Source organism: Mastigoproctus giganteus, chromosome 10, assembly GCF_048544385.1.
Source record: "Mastigoproctus giganteus isolate SK-2022 chromosome 10, ASM4854438v1, whole genome shotgun sequence".
Taxonomy (NCBI): domain Eukaryota; kingdom Metazoa; phylum Arthropoda; class Arachnida; order Uropygi; family Thelyphonidae; genus Mastigoproctus; species Mastigoproctus giganteus.
The window spans coordinates 40,252,656-40,269,442 of record NC_143584.1 but is presented as its reverse complement, the minus strand read 5'-3'; the positions used below and the strand labels follow the sequence as shown (position 1 = coordinate 40,269,442).

The following is a 16,787-nucleotide window of genomic DNA, read 5'->3' as shown; positions in this document are numbered from 1 at the left end:
GATTGGTAGTGCTGACCTCATTCTAGCACAGACTGTAATGGAGTGTGCATCTGTGCACTATTTTCTGCTGTGTGGCATGATATATTTATCATGCTGCGTTGGTTGTCACTACTAGTTTTATTAGGGTTAAATATCAACAACTGTTCATTTTTGAAAAAAAATATTTAATTTAACGTGATAAGGAGTTTGGTAGCAGTGTTAAATATATTTCTTTTGGGAACTGTACATATTGAGTGAGAACAATACATTAATGAAAGTATTTTGTATATTATCAAACAAGCTTCGAAACATAGATTACAGAATTGCCCCCCCCCCTTTTTTTTTATTAAAATTTGTTTTCATTCGCAGTCTCTACAGATTATTCAGTTGGACAACAGTCGTCTAAACCATGAATAATATCCTTTGGTTGGTATAAAATGCTTAGTAGGGTAGGCTTTATGATTACTTCCTTGTTATTCACCTTTTTCAAGAACATCAGTTGGCACCCATTGAAAAGAGTTTAAAAAATGTCTGAGCCCATTGTTTCCTTTACAAAAATAAAATCCCTTTGCCCTTAACAGTAGATATTTCTTTGAATAATAAATCTCATATCAACAAGGTGGCAGAGATCAATCCACTGTGATCGCTGCTACCTAATCATTCTTTTACTTGAAGATTATTTGCTGAATTATTGCTGAATTATTCCTTGATCTGGATCAAAATCCTTGATCCAGATCAAGGATTTTGCTCTCTTTTTTGCCTATGGTGGGAAAGCAGTCATGCAGCAAATCCAAAAATATTCATTTCTATTCTAACTAGATTCTTAGCATAGTGTTATAAGCCAGCATATGTGTGGTTCCATTTGCATTTTAGGAGCTCTAACACAGACCATGTAATTGCTGATCCCATGGGGACTTCAAGAAGGCCCTGTAATCCCCCCCCCACAGTGCTTAACTGATATACATTGTTGCCCCCTTCTATTCAAGCATATCACATATAAAAAAAAATGGTTATAAGCACTGTCCACTAGAGAAAAATCCCATGAGCCTTGCACAATATCCCCACAACAAAATTCATTTTCTAGATTTTTTGTAGACTCCTATTATGTCTTGGCAAAATTCCAGGTGCTTTTCACATTCAGCCCTAACTCATGCCTTTTTTCTTATCACCTCATACTTTTTAAGTAATGCCTAAAGCTTAACTATCCTTAGTACCAATGTGTAAAACATCACCTTTTGTGCTCTTAAAAGATGAAAGTTTTACTGCAGCAAGCCCTCGTTATAACGTGGTTCAATTTACACTGATTCATTATGACACTGTCAACTCACTATAATGCTCTTTTAACAGCATACAGATTGAATTTTTGGCATGTTTAATGAAAACGTTTCATCTGATGTAGTCCTTTAGCTTCATAATGTTTCCCACACTGACTTGAGAAATTTTCCCATGCTCAGTGAAATTTTCTCACATACTAATTTAATTGCAGTACAGTGACTTGTTATGTAGTGCCGAGATCAACATTTTAAAAAATAATCAAGTATATTGCTTGTAATATTTGAGCTATAGGCATTTATCCGGAGTCTAGTCATCATTCAGTACAGTGTTAGACATCATCTGTAACAGACAGTTTACTCAAACATTGTATCATAATTAATGCAACGCAATTACATTTTCGAAGAGTTAATAATGGTGGATAAGAATGAAAAAGCAACGTCTGGATGCGGTATGGAAACTACAAAGGTAAAAAAAAGACTGAATTTGAAAATTAAATTAGATATTTTGAAGCGAATTGATTCCAATCAATGACAAGTGGATGTGTGCAGTAATTAGGACTGTCAGGTTTAACTGTAAGAAAAATTATAAAAAATAAAGAAATAATTTTAGCAGCAGCAGGAAAGACAGCTGTTCCACTGCAAGCAGGAAAGACTTAAATAATTTTATTGAAGATGATATCCACTGCAGAAGTCCATTAAATTAAATATTATTAAAGAAAAAGCCTATTAGCCTATGTGATGATCTGAAGAAAGCTCACCCCAAAAAAAAACCTTTCGAAAGATTTAAAATCCAGGGAGAAGCTAACTAGTTTTTATCAAGTGCAGATAAAGGAGCCAAAACTTTCAAAAAAGAACTTGTTAAAATTATTGAAAAGGGTTGTTATACTTCAAGTTTTTAACATAGATGAAACAGGACTTTTTTAGAAACGAATGCCTAAAAAAAAGTTACATATCAAAAGAAGAAGAAGAAAAAAAAAAAAAAACATGCCAGCTTCAAAGTGGTGAAGGGTTGGTTGACTTTATTGTTGGGTGGTAATGCTGCGCAGGGAAGGGGGGGGGGGGGGTAAATTAAAACCCCTTTTACTTTACCAGGAAGAGGGCCAGACTACAACCCAAAATTGACCAAAGATACAAACTCGACAGCCCAGGGCCATCATATTAATAAATTTATGATTTTAATTGGCATTTTTTAAGTTTAATTTTGATATGTAATGTAGTTACTTACCACATTATCATCATCATCATCAGCCATTTTCATTCCACTGCAGGATGAAGGCCTCTCCAGCAACTTTCCAGTTCCTTCTGTTTCGAGCACTGGACATCCATTTACTACCCACAAACTCATGAATTTCATCTATCCATCTCCACCTTTGTCTTCCAGGTTTTCTTCTAGCTCCTCTTGGATACCATTCTGTTATTTTCTTAGTCCATCTGTCATCATGTCTTCGAGCTGTGTCCTGCCCAAGACCATTTTAGTTCTTTAGTTCTGATAAGAACGTCCTTTACTTGAGTTTGTTGCCTAATCCATGTGTTTCTCTTCTCATCTAACAGTCTGATTCCCAATATAATTCGTTCCATTCTTCGCTGTGTAGTTCTCAGCTTCTCTTCCATTCTTTTTGTGAGTGCCCAAGTTTCACTTCCATAAGTCATGGTGGGGAGTATACATTGGTTCATTATTTTATGTTTCAGACAAACTGGGATATTGCTCTTCAGTATGTGACTATATTTCCTGAATGCTATCCATCCAGAATTTTCTTCTCTTGACTTCCAGTCATTTATCATTATTACAGCTAATAACTTGTCCCAGATAAGTATGACTCCACCTTTTCAATTACTGCTCCTTCAATCATTATTTCCCTTTCTGTGGCATACTTGTTCATCATTACTTTTGTTTTAGCCATATTCATCTTTATTCCAAAATCCTTACTAGCTGTGCATAACTGATTAAGATTTTCCTCTAATTCTTTGGGATCATGGCTTATACCACAATGTCATATGCAAATCGTAAATGGTTTAGGTACTCTCCATTCACATTGACTCCTTTCTGCGACCAATCTAATCTTCTGAAAGCTTCCTTAAGGGCAGCAGTAAACAGCTTCGGAGATATTGTCTCCTCGTCGAACTCCTTTCTCGATTTTAAATTTGCTACTGTCTTTGTCTAGTCTAATAAAGGAGGTAGCACTGTCGTATATTTTCTTCAAAATCATAATATATGGGGTATCAATGCCTTGTCTTTCCAGTGACCGAAACATTGCCGTATGGAGTCAAATGCCTTTTCATAATCCACAAATGCCAGGCATAATGGTGTTTTAATTCATTTGCTTTCTCCATTAGCTGTGATATTACGTGAAGATGATCCATAGTTTGAGAATCCTGTCCTAAAGCCAGCTTGCTCTTTCGGTTAATTCTCATCAAGTATTCTTTCTAATCTGTTAGTAATGACCCTTGTGAACAACTTGTAGATGTGGGATAACAAGCTAATTGGTCTATAATTTCCAATTTCTGATTTATCTCCTTTCTTATGCAGCAAAACTATGATTGCATTATTCCACTGCTTAGGCGTCACACCTTTTCTAATGCATTTTGTGAAGAGCCTTGCCAGTTTTTGTGTTATGTCACCTGTATTAAGTTTCAATCCTGGCTAGCATACCCTACTTCTAAAGTTGCCTGATTTGATTCAATCAAAAGCGGCAGTCCAAATTGTCAGATAATGATACATTGTTTAAAGATTCCATCACTGAGAATGACTTTTTTTTTCGCTATGAGTGATAGAGTATGAATCATCAACTTTAAAATTTTCTTGTTCGATATGATCAGAATTTTGGCAAGACAGGTCAAAAATAAGCGATCTTGCAAGTTTTTTCCGATCATACATGGACACTGAATTTATGCCTAAAGGTGCCACTGTGAATAAGGAAAGGTATGTACAATTGTTACTGGACAGTGAAACATGGGAAGTTGTTGTACAAGAGCACACCCACACACTGCTCTTCTTCTCATGCTATATGAGCTCACTAAACACAATACTGTTGTCATTACATCCTCCCTTACTCACCTAACCACAATTATATACATATGTAATATGATATATAATTATATGATTTATACATATGTATATAATTACCATATGATCTTTTCATTTTCCTGAATCTTCAACAATATTTTCTAGGCTGTCACTATTGCTGTGAACAAGAGGTTATTGCTGCTGTCCAGCAAAACAGTTTCAGAATTACTAGCAATAATTGTACTGGTAGTGGAAAAAGTGCATTATTGCTCAAAGAAGAGTACTATCAGTGTGACTGTACCTAGGATTAGTTATTTTTGATACGTGACTCTAGGAACCTTTTGACCATACCATGAAAAGAGATAGAATGAGACTTACAAATGTCGTTTCCTGGGACGATACGCTTTCATTATTCAAAGTCACTGGTTTGAATTTTCAATATTCAGTTACTTTGTGCAACGATGTTATCCTATTTATTATATTTCTTTTCTTTTCTTTTTTTTTTTTTTTTTTGCATTGCACAAAAATAAACTTATTCCCATGCAAATTATTTGTAGTTTAAAGTTTTTGAAATTAAAAATAGTTCCTTATGAGTATGATTGATGAATTTACAATGTTTTGCATTTCTGCTGTAAATTTTTACAACTTCTGGCTTTGTTTTTATGGCTGCAAGTCAACTGTAGTCGATTAAGTCTGCTGCCTGCCCAAAGTTCATACTTTTTCTCCTAGCAAAGTTATAAACCCCCAGTGTACTGTATCAAATTGCTATAAATATAATATGTATTAAGAGCAGAGCTATTAAAAAAATTAAAATTCATAATACAACCCTGTATGACTATACACATTTATTTTTCCTGATCAACAATACACAAGCACTGTAAAAATAAAATATGCTCAATAATAATGACAATAGTATTTTTATAAAAAATACAATTCATATACCATCATCAATCTAAGCATTAAAATTACACTGTTGCTATTTTGAGAATATTTTATTTTTATTACTATGTTATGTAATAAAAAGGTACCTTATATTTTTATGGGTAATGCCTTACCCATAAAAATATAAGGTACCTTTTAAGTATTATTCAACAAATCAAAATTATAAAAACGTTAAAAAAAATTATCAAAATATTCAATCTGTAGTGTTATAACTAGACTGAATTATAAGTTTGGTTCTTTCAAGTTCATCTTCATTGCCTTTATGTTTGAAAAGGTACTAATTAGTTTTTTGAGGCCCTCCCCCTTTGTTTTTTTATTAGCTTGTATAGCAGATCATTTAATCAGGTTTGCACAATAGAATTTTTGTGGTCTTTTATTTTTAATTTGCAAAATGACCTTTCAACACTAGTGACCATTATCAGAAATTACATATGGTAGCTCTCTACTATTATATAATAATATTATTATTTTATATAGTTTTCTTTCTGTAAAATTTTTAGAAAATTTTATTGGGATATAGATATGGCCCCCCACCATCTTCCCAAGCCCAATGCTTTGCTAATTCTTGTACTGTAGTAGCTACACATCTACAGTCTGTGGAAACAGTGAACACAAAATATTTACATAATGAAAAATAGAAATTTTATTTGAAACTTTAAAATTGTATTTATGATAGTAAGTTTATAGAATTTATTATTTTTTTAATTTTTATTAATGAGATTTTTGAGCTTACACAGAGGAGGCTAAACTTTTTAAATCTGCTTCAATATTACTTGTTGCTAAGTAATATTGAAGTCATACATTAGTTGGGGCATATGATGCAAGAAGGCAAGCTTATACAGCATTGGCCAAAAAAAAAAAAAAAAAACCTTCTCATTTCACCCATTTGGTCACTCCAAATGTTTGTCTAGTTCAGCCTTAAATTTATTTAAGCTATCTACTTCCACAACAACAGATGGAAGTCTTTTCCAGCAATCAACTATCCACTGGCTAAAGGCGAACTTCCACACATCTATTCTACAACTGTCTTTCCTCAGTTTGAATCTATGCCCCCTCAGGTTCTTAATCTGAGCAAGTGGAAGTATCCCATCAGCATTGAGCCTGCTCAAGCCATTCAAGGCCTTATACGCCTCGATCATCAGCCAAAAAAAAAAAATCTGGTCACTCCAACTGTTTGTCTAGTTCAGCCTTAAATTTATAGTAATCATGGCATGTGATGCAAGAAAGCAAGCATATGAGCTTATGTAGCATCAGGCAAAAAAAAAATTCACACAACCATTCCCTCTAAATGTTTGTCCAGTTCCTCCTTAAATTTATTTAACCTATCAACTTCCATGACAGATGGAAGTTTGTTCCAGCAATTAACCACCCACTGGCTAAAGACAAATTTCCACACATCTATTCTACAGCTGTCTTTCCTAAATTTGAATTTATGCCCCCTTCGGTTCGTAATCTGAACAAGTGGAAGAATCCCAACAGAATTCAGCGTGCTCAACCCATTGAAGGCCTTGTACACCTCAATCAGATTACCTCGCAGGTGCCTAGTCTCCAACCACTGCAATTTGAAGAACTTAAGCCTCTCTTGGTAAGAGGATCCCTTCATTCCCCTCTCCAATCTTGTTGCCCTTCTCTGTACACGCTCAAGGAAATCTACATCTTTCCTAAAATGAGGCTTCCAGACCTGTACGCAGTATTCAAGGTGTGGCCTGACCATTGCCTTATTTAAGCTATCTACTTCCACAACATCAGATGGAATTGAGATGAGGTTGTTATTTGTAGGTTGCATTAAACAGACTAGTTCATTTTCATTAGAGAGAAAAACCTGTTCATAAATGTATGTACTTCCAAATAAACTTGTGGAAACAGCAGAATTATAATGTAGATTGGGATATACGCCTTGTGGGAGGCATTTGTAAAAGTTCAATATATCGCCCTCTGAATTTTAATTTTAGTTCATTACAATGGAGGTCATTTAGTCCAAGTTGTAAATTTGATTCAACTTAATACGAAGATTGGTAAAGATTTTGAACAATATCATACCTTGCTCAAAGTCCTCAAATTTCTATTCAAATGACTGCTGAAGTTTTTCAGTGTAACTGATGTATGTGCTACTATTTTTCTTATATTGTTTGAATATTGAATATTTTCTAGCAATTTGTAATGTAGCAAGTGTTGTTATTTGACAGTTAGCAATTGAAATAGCAATAATTTCATTCGAAAAGCTGATACATGATTGATAAATTTGGTTATAAGTTGACCTTTACCTTGGTCTTATTTAAATCATTAAAATAACCAGATATGTCAGCTGAGAACGCCAGGCTGCAAACCCAATTTACATCTTCAAAGTGATCCACCCATCAATAAGAAACTTATTTCTCCAAATAGTGACAAGTCATTGTAAAACTTTACCTATACTAAGCCAATGTACTTCAATGTACATAATTGTTGTTATATACAATGTTGTACACAATGTTGTTATATTCACTTTCATCAAGAAACTCCTTCAATTGTTTAACCCTAATAAAATTGTCTATGGTTTAATCCCGTTTGATCTAATAAAATTTACAGCATTCGCAACATCATCCATAACTGCTTTGAATCCTAATGTTTTACCCAATAGATTTTGTTGATGAATAATACAGTGATAGTGTATTAATTTTGTCTTTTTTTTTTTTAATATTATCACAGAGAAGAGACACATACCAGTTATAGAGCCAGTCATAGAAGGTGCAGTATTCCCACAAGTTTAGATGAATAGTTATTCCCACAAGTTTAGATAAATCCAAATTATGCTTCTTAAAAAAAGAAAGGAGTCCCCCAATCAAATCTGATCCTTTCGCTTGGCCTTTTAATGGATGCAGTTCTAAGAGTTCTTCATATATCTTAAAATCGGATGTCACCCCACATACACAAATAGACAGTTGTGCTGTCGAAGTGATATCTACTAACTCATCAAGACCAAGCAAAAAGGAAGTAAACTCTCATATTTTGGAAAACTTACTTTTAATATCATTTGAAATATGAGATACTTGCCTTGGAATTGTGTCCCTGCTTAAACTGATATTTTCAAACCTTTTTGTATAATTTTTGCAACATAACTTTTGTGACGAAAGAAGTAAACATTTTTTACAAAATCCCCATCAGAAAAAAGTTTTGATGGCTGATACTTTGAAACTTACTTCTAAGGCATGTTCTGACTTTCAAGAAACAAAACAGTGAACTGACCTTTTGTCTTCTTAGTTCTCCAGAATATTTTTCATTAAAATCAATGTGTTTTGTTTCAAAGTGCCATTTCAGATTATATTCTTTTGGCACACTTACATTTTTCTGGCATATCAAACAAATTATATTTTTATTGTGTTCAATGAAACAATATGTTTGTCCCTCTTGGAATACACGTTTTTTATTTATTTTTTCAGCATTGATTTTACTCTGGAAATTTGAAACTTTTAAAATAATACAATAACAGCTTTTACGGAAAACAAAGTATTTTTAAATCAGCAATACAGTAGTTAGAACTCTTATACAAAGCTGTACTTCATATCTGTAATTTTATATGTAGCAGGCAATAACTGTGACATTAACGCTATAATGTTTTAACAATAACTATTTATGTTACTCATCAATTGCAAGAGAATTCCCTATTTCTCTATTTAGTGTGGGAACTTTATCAATTTAGCATGGTAAGCAGCGTGGGAATGATACTGATGACACCTTTTGTATTACAGTAATACCCCGACTTACGCTACCCCGACTTACGCGAACTCGGAGTTACGCGGTTCTTGATTTTTTCGTTTGGCAACGCTGCCACCCACTATCTTCAAGGTCGTTTTTCATATGTTATCGATATACGGTGCGACGGTGGAAAATGAGAGCGAAAGATGAACAAAATTCAACTTTGCTGCTTTTATGTTTTTTATATCAGTGAAGGGGAAACACATTTCACCATAATAACGTAAAAACCAACACAATTCCAGCTATCGGTATAATCGCAAATGCAATTAGATCGAGTTTACTACCAGTTTATAACAGATTTCACTAGCAGAAAGGCAACTGGATTTTTATTGTTTTATGGTAGTAACCCCTAGAAATGTGAGGTGTTAATAGTGTATCTCTGCCTTTATGGTGTTGTTTATTCAGTTGCTACATGCGCGCAGCTTTGTTTATGCGTATCAAGCGTGCCTCCTCGTTTTGTAATTGTGCTTTATTCCCTAAAAATGAGTAAAATACTTAAAAGGTGTGTAAAGGAAGCGTCCTGGTGAAGACACTGCAGATTCAAAGAGAAAAAGAAAAGCAATTATCGATAAACACAGGCGGACTGGATCAAAAATTCTTACCCCGGAAAATTTATAGTGGCCTCATACTATGGTTTATGGCCAAAATCACACCGGCCCACCGGGGTTTCCCCGGCAAGGCTTATGGCCAGTCGGCCTCTGTCGATAGAGAAAAAATATGAAATTGTGAAACGCTTTGAGCGAAATGAAAGACCATGTGATATTGCACGTGCTACAGGCCTAAATGAAGCAACGGCGAAAAGCACATGACAATTGCAAACTTGACAGGTTGAAAATTGAAAAGGGCTCAATTGTAAAGGGCTTAAAAATTTTAGAAAACATAGACTCCAACGAAGAACGCGTTATAGCTACAAAGCAAGGAATAAAAAAATTATTAGCTTGCTACGACGAAATTCTGCGGGAAAAAAAAGAAGGCGCTGTGTCGTCAGACGAATTTGTTAGATTTTATGAAGCCATCGACATCGAAATAACTTTTTTACGTAAGTCATTTGTTTTTTTAATACATATTTTGTATTAATATGTATAAAGAACTGCAATTTTATTAATATTTTTCTTCTAAACTAGTGTTTTTGTTAGTCCTTGGTCCCAATTAAGCAAAATTTATATGTATTTATATGCAAAGTTGTACCCCGACTTACGCGAATTCGACTTACGCGATTTTCGTCGGACCCACCTATCGCGTAACTTCGGGGTATTACTGTATTAACATTTATGTTTTTGGCAACTATTTATTTTATTACTTTTGATACTTAAACCACATGTTTTATTAAAATTAATCGAAATATTCTTATAGGCTGAGATGGGTTGCAAAAAATGTTCAGATGGGCTGCAGGTTGTGCCTGTTTGGTTTATTAAAGCACAATTAACATAAGATGAAACAGGAAGTGAGTGATATTCTTATCAGGGAAGAGCTGGTTTTTGAACTCTTCACATAAAACAGATGTGTTGGAAAAGTGGGATTCTTTAACAGCAATCATTATATGATACAACTGCAGTCACTGTCAAAAATTAAACTTGCATCTTATTGCAAGGCTGTTTCAGGGAGCATAGGTACATGGCCACCTATGTGTTAAAAATGTCTCTTTCCCCCCCCCCCCCCATTCCTTATTTGAGAATTGAACTCCAAATTATTTAATACTAAAAGCAACTTATTTTCTAACATTTTACTAATGATTAAAAATTTTAGTTATTTTTACTTTTTTTTTAAATTTTATTTATTTTTCCTACCTAAACTGCTCAAATTTTTATAATAGTATGTTTTGGAAGTGGTATTTGGAATTATGTGCAAAGAACCTATTGGGTTCAGCATAACTGTGTGCTATCACCATCTCATAAACAAATTGCTCACCTGTGTTGTTTTAAATTGGTACGCTGACTAATGTGTGTTGGTGGCATCTGCTACAGAAAGTAGCTTTTTGTTTTGTGTCTAATTGTTGTACAAAATGTATATTTTGTGTCTGTTATTTATCTGTTTATGGTTTATGCTTAAAAACTTTAGCAGGTAACAAAAAGCTTATAATTTTACTTGTAAATTTTTTTACAGTGGTAGGAAATAAATGTGATTTACCAACGAGAGCTGTAGATATGAAACAGGCAGCTGAAGTTGCAAAGAATTATGGAATCCCTTTTATAGAAACATCTGCAAAAACTAGAATGGGAGTAGATGATGCCTTTTATACACTTGTTCGAGAAATTCGTAAAGATGTAAATAGTTTTTTTTTTTCTTAAAAGGAAGTTTGTTAAAAATTGATTTGTATTGATGATTTATTAATATTAACTTCTCATGTTAAAAAAAAAATAGGTTTTGTAAAGAAAAGTGTGCATAATAAACACAAAGAAAAAGGTAAACACCACACAGGCAAAAATTATTCTGCTTGAACAAGCAAAATATGTAAAACAGTCATTTTCAGATCTTGCATATTTGTGATGCAACTGCTTCACTGAAATTGACAAGGGTAAAAAATAAAATGTTTAATCCAGTATATATTTGTGATCAGTATAAATGTGGAAATTTTACACCAGTTGTTCAAACACAGTTTGGAATGCAATTGCATATTCAGTTGTAATCTTAAGGCAAGTGGATATGTTAAACTAAGGAAAAATATAAAAAGGCAGAACTTTTATTTGATATATACTTATGCCAAAAGTGTATTAAAATTTTGTCAATTGAGCATTTCTTTTTTTTTTATATATATATATATATATATATATATATATATATATACAATTAGAATAATAATATAGACACTTCTCTGTTAAGAGAGCTTCAACATATAATGAAATCGAATAGTTAGTATTATTATTGTTAAATGATGGAAGAAAGCACGTTAGTGAGGCATCAGCAAAAAAAAAAAAAAAAAAACTTCCCACATCCCCCCCCCCCCCCAATAATTTTTATAGTTCTCCCTTGAATTTATTCAAACTACCCACTTTCACAACGGCAGACAGCAGTTTGTTTCAGCAATTAACCACCTGTTGGCTAAAGGCAAACTTCCGCACATCCCTTCTGCAATCATCCTTGCTTTGTTTGAATTTATGCCCCATCATATGCATAGTCTGAGAAAGAGGAAGACTCGCAAGCTTGCTCAATCCATTCAAAACATTAAATACCTCAATCAGAGTGCCTCTCAGGTGACTTGGCTATCCAGATGCTGCAATTTGCAGAACTGGAGCCCTTTTGTTCCCTTCACCAATCTCATTGCCCTTTTCTGCATCTGTTCCAGCAGATATACATCCTTCCTAAAATGAGTCCTTCAAACTTGGATGCAGTGCTCAAGAGATGCAGCCTTACCATTGCTTCGTTCAATGGGATAATCACCTCCTTACTCCTACTAGCAAAGTTCTTGTATATCATTGGCAAAACCTCATGAACTGTCTTGGCGGGCCTGTCTGGATTACTGAGAACTTTATATCTGAATGCACAATTACCCCAATGTCTGTTTTTTCATTTTCCACTAACCTGAGTGAAATATCATTCATTTGTTACATTAATATGGGATTAATGCTACCAGTATGTTATCATTTGTCAATGTTAAACTTCAGCTGCCATTTCTTAGCCATTTTTCTAGACTTTACTGCAGTATTGCCTTGATTATAAGAACAGCTGTTATATGACTAACAGCAATTCTTATGCAAACTGTACATTACATATCCTTTTAAAGTGAGGTCCTCCCCTTCCCTGCCGCTATGGAATGTGATGTTCAGAAAACTTAGCCAATGTGTTGGCAGTTGTTTGTTTGTTATTTGGGTTTTAGGAGCATTAGCAACTAAGGCCATATTGCTCCGGGAATATGTGGTGGTCATTCCCTTGACCTTTCCAAATCCTCCATATTTGGTGGTGACTGGCTCGAACCCCGGTCTAATCAAGAAGTGGTGTTGGCAGTTGCAGTACAATATCCTTAGGTGGACTGTACACCAAACTGTCAAGCTCCCAATCAAAACTGATTACACATTGCAAAAAAAAAGCAGTTGTTGGCATTACAGCCTAAAATATAGCAACTGCACATGTTCCAGGTTTATAATTTGGAATTTGTGCAGTTGGTCATTTAGAAGCACTCAATAAGAGATATCTGTTGGTCATTTAGAAGCACTCAACAAGAGATATCAAGGGTTTCATTCACTTGAGAAAATTTAAGTTTTCGGTGATTATATATAATTCTCTTGCCACAGTATAAATATATATATATAGATATAGAAATGCATGCTGTAGTATGCACATTTTCATTTAACAGTCAACGATGGGTTCAATAAAACCGTAAGCCTTTCAATATTTTCTCCACTTTCAAACTACTTTATATGCAGATATCTAAATTTTAAAGTGTGAAAAGTAATCTTTATTATGCATTAAAGGGAAGTTCAGAATCTTAGTACATAATATCCAGGTGGGGTGCTGTGGACTAAATAAAAAATAAAAGCTCAGAGAATAGATTGGTTACATAATTTCACTGTTTGACTGAAAGAAGCATCCCTATGCTCCAAAATTATCGTGTATTAGGCGGATTTTTTTTTTTTAGAGTGAATGAACATAGCCCCACCACTGTTCTAAAATAAATCTAACTACTTGTCAGCTCTTCGAATTTTCTTTCAAATATACAACTTCTTTTGCTGTCTGGATCCATGTTTGAAACCATTTTTGCAAAACTTTGAAACTTCCATTTTTATTTCAATATTTAATGTAGTTTTTTTTTTAACACTGCATTTTTTGTACTTGTTTACAGTAAGTGTAGTAAAAATATGTATGCAGGAACTATGTATGGTAGAAACTCATTAATACGAAGTTTAAGGGACCTAAAGTTACAAGTTTTGTAATGAAAAGGTCTGCCAAAAGTCTTAAAACTATACCATTTTCAGTGCTACATATCTGTTGATATTAACTTGAATGTTGGCTAACAACAATCAAATTTTTTATTATTTTTTTTAGACCTTCCATTTTATATATATATAAGAGAAGTAATGAGAAAAACAGTACAGCTGAAATGAAAATCTATAGTCAATATATAACACAAACTAGGAGAATTAGAATTGATATTAATATTAAAGGAAATATGAAAAAATTTCTTTAATACATTAATTAATTTTACAGAAAGAAACCAATTTCATTTGCATAGTCTGTCGCATTCATTTTGAAGTATTGTTGAATTGTATTGAGGATGTTTTGTGCAGCTGTAAAAATTCCTGCTCCTGAAAATGGATAAGTTTTTGGAATTGGCATTCCCCCCCCCTTTCATTAGCATACTGAACTGTGCTTAAATTGTTACTCAGGTATGTTAGCTTATTTTAGGAATTTAAGTAAGGATTTCATATTTATGTGACTCAATATTTCTAGAGTCTTTGTTGTTGGTAATTTTTGTGCAAACAGTCTATTTCATAACTGGTAATCTGTAGTGAATAAATAGTTCAAAGGCGTCTTTGAACTATTTATTTATAGTCCATTGTAACTTCCCCTGAATCCAAGCGGAACCTTAGTGTCCTTTCAGGAAACTGAATTAGGTGTATGGTACGTAACAATAAAACTATTCTTTGAAATTTGAAACAAATTGAGTGCATTATTTCTCCTTATATTTACATGAATATAATTGATTAAAAGCACAAAATTGTCATCTGAATTAATTTCTCAAATTCTTAAGTGGCCTAATAGCTACCTTAAATTTATAACTTAAATAAAGTTACATAAATATGTGTAACTGAGTCAATATTTCAACATTCTTTGGAATAGTTACTCAATAAACATAGTTCAAATTTCTGAAGCCATTTTAATTCTATAAGAAGCTATTTGCTAGAGTTGTCATTGCAAAGAGAATAAACACATTCTCCTATCTGGTACCATTTAGAGAGAACCCTAAGTAACATTAGGTTGTAGAAACTTCTTAAAACATTTATTTTAAAACCGATGTTTGAAGAAGATTTTGTTAATATCCAGAACTAACATTTACAATGTAAACATGTAAATTTAACATCTTTGCTCTGTCAATGACTTCAACATACTAGCAATTGGATAAACCTCCACTGAACACTGGAGTGATGTGCATTGAATTCTACTTCAACCAGAATCATAAACTTAAATATTATAGTCCACTATAGGAATTAGCATCCTATAAACTATATTCTCATTTTTTTCTCTCTCTGATTAGTGTCTCTAATGGACAAACATGTCAACATTTGTCCACTAGACAAGTCTTATGCATGTGAAGCATGGATGACTAACTTATGGTAACAGTGCTACATTTATTGGTAAAAATAATGATATAGATTTAATTGTAACACAAATTTGATTAAACTAGAGGATATAAATGGTAAATGAAACAAATAGTGGTTTTACATACTGAAATTTCACAAATAAGCCACTTTTGCTTCATAAGTTCTTGTTCAACAGTTCTTGTTTTTCCAGAAAATTTTTAAAAGTTTAGGAATTTTTGTTCGAGGGAATATCAGATAGATAGATCATTGAGTCTCTATGCCGACAGGCACATGATCATCAACATTTTTAATGTGGAAGGCATTTCAAAAGTCAAATTCAGATTACTGTTTTAATGGCACCGGAACTTGTTGCTCATATGTATATGGTTGGTTTTTAAGGGTATGCTGAAATTTGTCTGCAGGCTGTCTTGCAGGGAGGGTACCCAACTTCCTTCAGTAGCTAATGGGAATTAAATCATGAGTGGCAAATGGCAATGTATTGTGTTCACTAATTTGCCATGGAGGACACATGAAAGGCATTATTTTGACTTATAACTGTGTAAAAATATTGTTCTGTGTAGACAATATTATAGTAACATTCTACGGAAATTTTTTTTTTAATGAAAACTCCAAACACGAGAGGTATTAAAACCTATAGTACTTAGTAAAGTGCTTGGATTGGAGTTGAGAAGACAAAAGAAGATATTTGTTGACATTAGACTTGAACTTCTGTAGACTAATTTTCAGGAAATACGTATGAAGGAAGGTTGTTCCAGAAAATGGCAGTTGAATGAATAAACGAGGAAGATGAAAAGTTGGACAGTAAATTGATGCTGGCTGGTGGGAGCACGTGTTCGGACTGTTTTGAAAGAGATTTGATTTGATTTGGTAGTTGTTGGCGCATCGGCTTCTGTGGCCATATTGCACCTCCCAAGGTTTTTGCAGTACTTTGATCCAAGCCCGAGGTGGGTGAAGAGAGAGAGAGAGAGAGAGAGAGAGAGAGAGAGAGAGAGAGAGAGACTGTTAAAGAGAAGTCATTAATTAACCTAACTGCCCTCTTCTGAATGGAATCTAGAACCCTGGTAGAGGTTTTGGGGGCACTGCCCCAGATGTGGGAACAATATTCCATGGTAGTCTGGATTTGCAATTTGTACAGAGTGAACAAAGTGGAATGCAATGTTCTATCATCAGCAAAACTATGGATAGGATTACCAGTCAATGGAAGAAGGTCATTAATATACAAGAGGAAAAGAGTGCAGGAAAGAACTGAACTTTGGGGACACCAGCATTAGTGGAGAAGTTAGAAGACAGAGAGCCATCAACCATCATCCTCAGTGAACGATCGGAGAGAAAACTGGATAACCAATTACAAAAAACAGTTGGCAAACCATAAGATGGAAGCTTGTTTAGAAGACCTTTATGCCTTTGAGATGTCAAGAGCAACTGCTTGTGTTTCACCAAACTTTTCCACTGAATTTGTCCATAAATGGGTAACATAAGCTAAAATATCACCAGTGGATCGACACTGACGGAATCCATACTGGCGATCGTTGATCAGACGGAAGGTTTCTAGATAGTTTGAGTTGGCGGTTAATTGATTTCTCCATTAGTTTAGAA

At 33.9% G+C, this 16,787-nt stretch overlaps 1 protein-coding gene across 1 annotated transcript in view; it reads left to right on the top strand.

The window, feature by feature from the left end:
- The window catches only part of Ras85D (GTPase ras-like protein 1), a 209,477-nt gene that overhangs the window by 148,337 nt on the left and 44,353 nt on the right, over positions 1 to 16,787 (top strand). Inside the window, exon 7 of the mRNA XM_090383776.1 lies at positions 11,038 to 11,198. Coding sequence (XP_090239902.1) covers positions 11,038 to 11,198 — 161 coding nt within the window. The remainder of the gene's footprint in view (positions 1 to 11,037; positions 11,199 to 16,787) is intronic.